General features: G+C 31.1%; 1 protein-coding gene across 1 annotated transcript in view; it reads right to left on the bottom strand.

The window, feature by feature from the left end:
* Nucleotides 1-9,225, bottom strand: part of LOC106462980 (ciliogenesis-associated TTC17-interacting protein-like) — a 55,763-nt gene that overhangs the window by 14,991 nt on the left and 31,547 nt on the right. Inside the window, exon 3 of the mRNA XM_013922950.2 lies at nt 4,245-4,369. Coding sequence (XP_013778404.2) covers nt 4,245-4,369 — 125 coding nt within the window. The remainder of the gene's footprint in view (nt 1-4,244; nt 4,370-9,225) is intronic.

The raw sequence follows: 9,225 nt of genomic DNA, 5'->3' as shown, positions 1-9,225 counted from the left end.
TCATTTAAAATTACTACCTCGTTACAGACTAAACTACTACATACAGTTAACCTACACTTTACTTTCTACAAACTTAACTTACACTAACTTGGTCGCATATATATATATATATATATATATATACACACACACATACACACACACACACATATATACTGCTGACTAAGGCCTACAACTTTCTATACACTACAAGATGTTATGAAGTAAAAATGCTCATTTAAAGCAGTGAGAGAAATGTTCGAGTAACATGACATCAATTCAAAACAACTGAATTACACAACAAGTGATTTGTAAACAGTTATATAAGGAAACCTGTGATATAACATAACATGTTTTGGGACAACATGGAACCTATTGGTCCATCTTTGCTGTTCCATCCTCTAAACTAAATTAAAATAATTAATAATTATCATCCATATACTTTTCAAGCTTTCTCTTAAACTCACTTAAATTTACTGCCTCTACAAAATTTGAAGGCAACCCATTCCAAAGACCAACCACCCTGTTAGAAAAATGAAACTGTTTTAGCTGAAGATGGCTCCTACCTTGACAAAATTTATATTTGTGTCCCCTAGTCCTACTATTCTTATTGTTAAATATGAAAAAAAAATGATGCAACAACACTATCAATTCCCATTACAATCTTTAACACCTCAACCAGATCCCCTCTAACTTTTCTTTTTTCCAGAGAAAATAATTTGAGAGATTTCAGCCTATCCTCGTATGATAACCCCTCCATCCCAGGCACCAATCTAGTAACCCTTCTCTGAACCTTTTCAATAAGCCCAAGACTGAACACATTATTCCAAATGTGGTCTAACCAGTGACCTGTACAATGAAATTATAACCTCTTTAGACTGGTATTTAATATTTCTGTAGATACAACCTAAAATCCTATTTGCCCTACCATTAGCAACAGCACACTGCTTGGATGGCTTTACAGACTGATCGACTATTACACCAAGATCCCTTTCCTTCATAACACTGTTAAGGTTATTTCCATCCAAATTATGATAACCCACATGCATTATCGTCACAGCTAGCAACACCCAAGACCTTAATATCATCTGCAAATTTAAGTAATTTATTGACTATTCCTTCATCTATGTGATTGATGTAAATCAAAATGAGCAGAGGTCCTAAGACTGAGTCCTGAGGTACCCCACTTGTGACATTTTCCATTTTGACTGAACTCCACTTGTAACACCCCTCTGCTTTCTTCCATCCAGCCACTCTTCTATCCAATTTGCTAATTTATCCCCCACACCTATAGAGATAATGTTTTTGCAAGCCTCTTATGTGGCACCTTGTTAAATGCTTTCTGAAAATCCAGATACAAAATCTACACCCCTACACTCATCTACATAAGCAGTAACCTTTTCAAAGAATGTTAAAAGATTTGTTAGGCAAGATTTTCCCTTAGTGAAACTATGTTGACTATCCAATAAAATTCTAAACTATTGGTTCTAAAAATAACTTACTTTAACACTGTGCTATGTAAACAATCTAAATCATAAGGTTCATATTAAACTTAAAAATGAAATGAAGCAGTCAGGTATATCCAACATATACTATTAACAGTACTAAATGAGTCAATTTTTACTCTAGTTATTACAGTAAAATTAGGTATATCAAACAGTTTTCAGCCTGTTATGCAGTTAATTGTTTCACTAAAAGGCAATGTCAAAATTTAATTACTAAAACTAAATGCACAGATTTAAAACATTTATGCTAAATTTTAAATTAAGCAAGAGTAATCTGTAACTAATTACCCAACTAATGTTATAATACTTCCTTTAAACTTGGGTTCACTTACAAACAAATGTATAAAGACCTACAACACTGATTTTCTGTAAAAATGGAAGATATTTCAAAGTAACCCAGTAACAAGATTTTTCTTTATATTAAAACAGCTTTATATGAATAATAACAAGATAAAATTGTGGTACAAGCAAAGCAAGGCAAAAATATTTCTCATATTTCACAGGTTTTAGGAAACATAATATTTATTATGTTTACAAATAAAGGATTCAAAACCCTTATTAAAAATGTTTCAAAGGTACAGAACTTAATTGTTTGTTTTGGTACAATGATGCACAACAGGCTATCTGTGCTTTGTATACCAGAAGGAATTTAACCCTGCATTTTACTGTTTTAAATCATAAACTTACCACTGATCTAATGGGGGACTCAAATGTATAGAAACATCTACAATAAGGTCAATACATGTTAATGAGAATCTAGCCCATAAATACTCATTTATACAGAAATACTACTAAAATGTTTCTTCAGTCACTTCAGTTTGCATAATTTGTACACATAAAGGGACATCCAACAAATATTGAAACATAATTGGATAACACTTGTTCACACTAGTTGCCTTTCTCCACCTTGGATGATGTCATACTGAACATACACTTTTCCTCCAAATTTTGTGTTTCTTCAGAATTGGGATTCTTATTTACATAAAGCACAGCTCACATCATGTACTGGAAACTACTAAGAATGGTGCCAACTATAATATCAATAAAACCACCTTTGATCCTTGCTATAACAGAACAGCTAATCTTCACTTACCGCTTGGTAACAATGCAAAAAAACAAAATCCACATATGTATGCATACAATGGTAAACCAGTATTAACATTTACAAATAATGGAACAATGATAGGCCTGGCCACATAAATCTTTATTATAATGATAAAACTGGTTTCCCATCTATCAGTCATTTCTCTCACCGATATAATAAATACCTTCAAAACCTTTTGAGAAAAACTAAAATATTTGAAACTTTCACTTTTCTACTTAATGAAACCCCTCTCTTCAATAAGAAATTATCATCACAGTATTTTCTTTTAAGTGTAATGCTATTTATGCTGCTAAAAGTACAAAGTTACCATTATCGATACAACTGTACTACTTTCAAATACATCACATATTCTGGCTGTATGGGAAGAAAGCATTGTGCTACTATAAATAGATTAACACGTTTACTGCTGTGATGCTTGACAACTTCTATAGCAAGTGCTGATAGGAGTTTAGGTGCAATACAATTGTGTTTTCAATAAATCAATAGCAATAATAGCAAATATAAAACATGAAATCTTTATATATTTTTTATTTACAATGCGCATCATGAGCACTCACAAACAAATGTTAAATGCACACATATGCATCCTCAGTAGTGTGAATGTGTTAAGTGGCAAGAGAGTTCAATTGCCAATATCAATGATTTTGCATTGATTTACTGGATGATCCAGATAAAGATGGCATTCCACAAAAATCTCCAGATTTTTCATATGACTGTATACATCAGTGTCAAAGCACTGTATGAATTTTACTTACCACGTGTTGAAACAATTACAAAATTATAAAGTTTATGCTTTAAGGATTATCTCTTGAATGTGTTGTATAATTTTCAAATTCTGGATTTTCCACCTGTCTGTATGTATATGTTACAAGTATCATAAACAGTAATAGCAATGCATTCATTTGACTTACTACCTACTGAAACAATCACATAATTATAACATTTATGCTTAAGATTATCTCATTTTTTATTAAGCTGTATAGCAGGCATGTGCAATTTCCTCAAGGGCATGGGCCAGATATCAATTTTTAAATGTACTTGCAGACCACACCATATGAAGCAAAAATAAAATTTAAAAAGACAGTGATTTCCTTGTACTTTAACTCTTTACAGCACGGTCTCGAATCTCGGACCAACCTTGTAACCATTTTGTGCTTTTATATTCTAGCTTATTAATATTGGTAATCACATAAAAATCGGTTTGTTTTTTTAATACTTACTTTTAAATTAAGAGATCAAATAATGTATAATACTAAAATTTGAATTATGATATCTACAGTTTGATACCAAAGTTATTGATATAAATTCATAAAATAGTAGTTCAATAAAATTTTGAATGCAAGTCAAAAAAACATGATGACATGGCCTTTGACCCATGTGGAATGGGTTAAGAACTCTTTGTGGCCCAGATAAAACTACCTTGCAGTCTGTATATTGCACATGGCAGCTGTATAGCTTGCATTTAATTACAAAACTTCAGAACCATGTTTGAAAACTTAGAAATTCCCATTAACATTTATTTTCATTTTCAATTATTTCCATCAAGTCCTACTGCTGTAATAGTAGCTTATATTGAAAAAACAACAACTCATAAACATAGAGTTACATGTTTATGTTAAACAACAACAACAAAAATACAGAATCAAAAACCATACCCTTCTATAGTGAAAAATGCCTGCCAGATGCTTGTGCTGCCATCTTGTGATAGTATTTTCCGTTCTATTCCAACTACCTCCACCTCTTTACCTGCAACTATCCTCTCTTCTTTGGAAAGTGGAGTCTACACATTGCAAAATGAGGTCCATGAGCTTAACTTCAAAGCCAATCATAAGCACAACTACTTATGAACTTATTTAAATAAAATTAAAAACTTTTATTTACAATATCTTATTTTTATATGTTTAGTCAAAAACATTTTTTTCCACACCCACAAATCATTAACAATTAAATTTACAAATACAAAATGTAGTTTACTTACATACTAATATAGACTTCTTTGAAAAATGAGTGATTTAACAACATGGAAATGTATAAAGCAGTTCTACTGGACCTTCTAATGTTTGATCTGGACAATTAACTTATGTTTCTGATTATTACTGTTTTTGATTACTCTAACTATCCAAACAATCACAATACTGCCATTATGATTTCTCATCATATTTTGAATAATCGTAGTTTCATTAATTTTGAGCTGACATAACCTGGTAATCAGCAGTTTTCAATAATTTTGTTTCTAGGAGGCTTGCAAAGCATTTGATGAGGCCTAAGCCATGCTGAAGGCATGAAGCACAATGTAGGGTGGTCTGAGGGTATGCCCTCTATGAATTTTTAAATATTATATGCAAAATCCTGCATTCTGAGTAATTTTGCTTTTTGACCTTGATATATATCCATGCCAAAATGTCACTTTTCTCTAGATCATTGACTATTTATTGATTTTGATGCATTCTGAAAGTTGAAGTGATAAACGCCTTATATGAAGCAATGATGTTTTGCACAAAACTCAAATTCATATCTATACATGCATGGTCAGAAAGCAAAATGTCGTAAAGAAATAACATTCAATTTTTATAAGCTTAGATGATCTTACTTGGCCACTGAAATAAATAAAAGGTGTTCACAGCTGTTTCAGAGATAATTAACAGTTTTCCGTATGAAAAGAAATATTACATATGCTGATATAATCATCCATTTTACACAAGCAGAGATTAATTGAACAACACTTACTTCATCCACAAATTATTGAAGTACCTTATAATACCAAAAAAAAAAGATGATAGACATGAACATGTGTTTGAAAAGTTTTGACCCTGGAATGCCAGGGTGGAGTCACTATGGTCCCATACAAGTTAAAACCTGTATACTAAACTAACCACACTGGTGTTCTAGGATGAAAGTAATGATTATTACCTAAATACTAAGAACAAAATGCTGTTTATAAAATATGGTACTTGAAGCATTTTCAGAAGGTTTCCAGGATCTGCATCACAAATGTATACATTGTACTTTATAGGTTATTTGCTTGTGAGGACCAAATTTGATATTTTGATTTGAATCTCATAATGCAGTTGTATTCTGTTATATCAAAAATGGACTCCATTCATGCACATGCATCTGAATAGTGAAGCTAAAAAAGGGACAGGAGCAGGTTATTGAGCATACGTTTTGTTGCAGATACATCTCATTATAAGCTCAACTGCCCTTGGTATGCATGAAAAAATGAAACACTAGGGAAAAATTCAAAGCATTTTTCTTTAGTGTTGGTCTGAAGAAGTCTGTGACAAATTGTTGACCCTTTTTATCTTCATTTTTTCTCTTTGTTTTCAGCTCCATGCTGCAATTTGATTGTGATTATATAAAAACTTGTAAGAACAACATGTTTTCCTGAAAAAGATCCACTTTCACTGACCAACAAATTTATAATTAGAGATCATGCCAAATTTGCATTAGTTTGGACACAAATGTAATCCTCAATACACAATTCCTGTTGTTAATTGACAGTCACAGGAGAAAATGTTGAATACATAATTTTTATTTAGCCAAAATCACCTGTGCTTCTCTGTGAAAGATAAATTAGATAATACAAAGTCTATAGCAGAAATACCTAAACTATTCTGAAAAGTTTTGAACCCTGTGTATTTTGTTTCATTTCAATAGCCTACAAAGATTGGGGCTGAGCCAAAACTACAACCAGATGAAGTTTTTACTAGTTTTAGAATAGGAATTTCTGTTATAAGTTTAAAATCTGCAATAACTATAGGTATTTTTTAAATAAATTTCTTGTTTTTTTCTGATTTTTTTAAAATATAATTTTAGAAGTTGAACTGACCCATAAATTTGGAAACTGCCATTTTGGCTGCTGGACAGTTCTTAATGAAAACCTTGATTAGGGAGTGTTTGCCTTATGATTTGAGAGTCTCGAGTTATATTCCTGTTGCCACTACAGTACTTCCCCTTTCATTATATTTGTTTTTGAGTTATGGCAAAGTTACTAGAGCTACCTACCACCATTCCTAACTTAGAAATACTAACCAAAGGAAGCGTAACCAATCAAAATCATTGACTGTCAATTCTTGTGCTACTTAAATGTTAAGAAAAGTGCAAATTTACTGTTTTTTTTTTAAAATGTGTTGTTTCTAATCTATAATTGCATACCTGTACTCTTTTTGAATAAGATATAAAATCACTGATCTTACATTGTGTTACTTTGTAATTTATAATCTGGATAACTATTTTCTCTAGTGTTAAATAACTATAAGTTTATTTTTATACATTGTGTATGTTTAAGGATTTGTAACACCATAACACCACACCTCTTACTATCCTGAATTAGTGTCTTGGTGGAAGTTGTTGCAGGCAATTCTTTGATCAAAGGACAAACACTCAAAACCCAGTATTCTTTATTCATTTAGCCATTCCAACCCTTTAACCACATGATAAATTACAAATGTAAATGTAGTAATAAATTTTTAGTAAATAATAAATAAAAACAGCATTTAAATTTGCAAATGTCAACCATTTTATTAAGAACAAAAAATGTCAAATAAATTTTCTTCTAAACTGTACTTTACAATGTATAAAATAATATAAAAAATATTTTGGGATTTATTTTGCAAATAGTATTATTAAACTTTGTTGCCTACAGAATTGTAATGGACAGTGCCTTAGGGCTAGTTATTGGAGTTTCGACTATACTGTCGATTACACCAAATTTATTTAATTGAAGATTGCAGTGGCAAATGGAGATCACAAATCACTAACTCTAGGAGATTTATGTTTAGTCTAAAGAAACTGATCCTGAGACTGATATTCAACACAATACATCAAGTTTATTTAAGTTTCTTAACATGAAATAAACTTCTCCAATCATTTGTTAACTCTTCAAAAAAGGGGATGTTTAGGTTAACAACACTGATAATTATAACTCATATATAACATCAAGTTTCTTAACTTTCATATGATTCTTTAGAATCCATCCAAATTCACATTAACTGATTAAGAGAGAAATAGTTTCATTACTCACAACACAGTTGGCCTGATAAAACGTTGAAGCTGGAACACTTTCATGTTCATAGTTTCTGGATTATCAGCAACTCTGGGGAGAATCTCAATTCTTTTTGGAGAGAACTGATTTTTAGCTCCAGACACAAGTTTTTAAACCATATTTTCTTTGTATTCTTTTGACTTTCCAAATAGTATTCCTAACTACCTGCAAGTAGTTCCAACACTTTATTGGTCAATCTGTGTAACTCCCTGGGCTAATCTAAAACAAGAACCAAGACTCTCGAGTAATTGGTTAATGTGATGGTGAGTGCTCCAGTTTCCATTTTACTTGTACTATTATACTGGTCTGGAGTAACAGATCTAGCATCAAAGTGCCAATTTGAGATGTTATCATAAACGTTTTAGTAGCCTTTACTGTACTACTAACTCGACGTCAGTAGCTTATCACTGTCAAACTTATGGTTAGCATTTTTCTCAATATCTCTATTGTAACTTCATTTTTATAACTCTTAACTTGTGATTCTCAATAACCAGCCTGCTGTACTTTCCTAGCTCTTGACCTTATTTCATAACACAGGCATTATTTACTTATGCCATTTCTTCATGTATATGTTCACTTAGAAAACTCACAAAATCATTATAACTTCTTTCTTAAACTCTTTTTAAATCCTAAAATACTGAATTAATTGTAAAATTCACTCAAAAATACCCAATTGCTTCAGAATTATTGTTTGGAAAACTGGAGTTTATATTATCTTGCAAATAATATTACATTATTAAACGTTTAAATTATACAATTCAAAAAAGTTGTTTTCTTTCACTACAACTTAGACTTTAAAGGTTCAGCAAGACCACAAAAACAAATAAGTTGCAATCTTTATATTATGAATTTAGTTTAGGTAAATTAAGAATTTTATTAATTTGAATTTTGGTAGTTTGTATTAAACATGTATAATTGATGTAAATAAGGCCGGGTGTACGTAAATGCGCCGTAATTCCATAAATTACTTAAATTTTATTAAGAATTAAAGAAATTAACATTTTTGGGCGATTGCAATATGTTTCCAACATGGCCGATTTTAACATAAGAAAAATTGTTAAAAAACACAGAAAAATCAAAAACTGTCTATATCACTCTTTGGCACCTATAAAAAGGCATATTTTTACCAAATCCCATTTAAGTTGATTAACATACATATGAAGTGTTCACAAAAACCCCAAATTGTGCTTTCCTCACTAAAAAATAAAGCAAAAGACAGAAATTCCACAATTGTCTATATCTTTGTTTGGGACTTGCAAAGAGTATCTTTATACTAAATTCAATGTAAGTTGGTCAAAACAAGGCTAAATAATTCACCAAAACCCTTAAAATTATGGATTAACTTTTTGACCCCCCTAAAAAGACCAAAACGGGCCATGTCCCACATTTTTGTATGTATATGAATGGGACCTGTTAAAAAAAGTATCTTTGTACAATGTAAAATGGCTGAAACACAGCAGAATAATTATAATAAAGCCCATTAATTATGCTTTTTATGGCATCTTGACCCCCTTACTTGTCAATGTATGGGACCTATAGAAAAGTATCTTTGTACCAAATCCCCTGGAAATTGGTCAAAATATGGTTGAATA

Source organism: Limulus polyphemus, unplaced genomic scaffold, assembly GCF_000517525.1.
Source record: "Limulus polyphemus unplaced genomic scaffold, Limulus_polyphemus-2.1.2 Scaffold1293, whole genome shotgun sequence".
NCBI lineage: Eukaryota > Metazoa > Arthropoda > Merostomata > Xiphosura > Limulidae > Limulus > Limulus polyphemus.
This window is presented reverse-complemented; position numbering and strand designations above follow the sequence as displayed.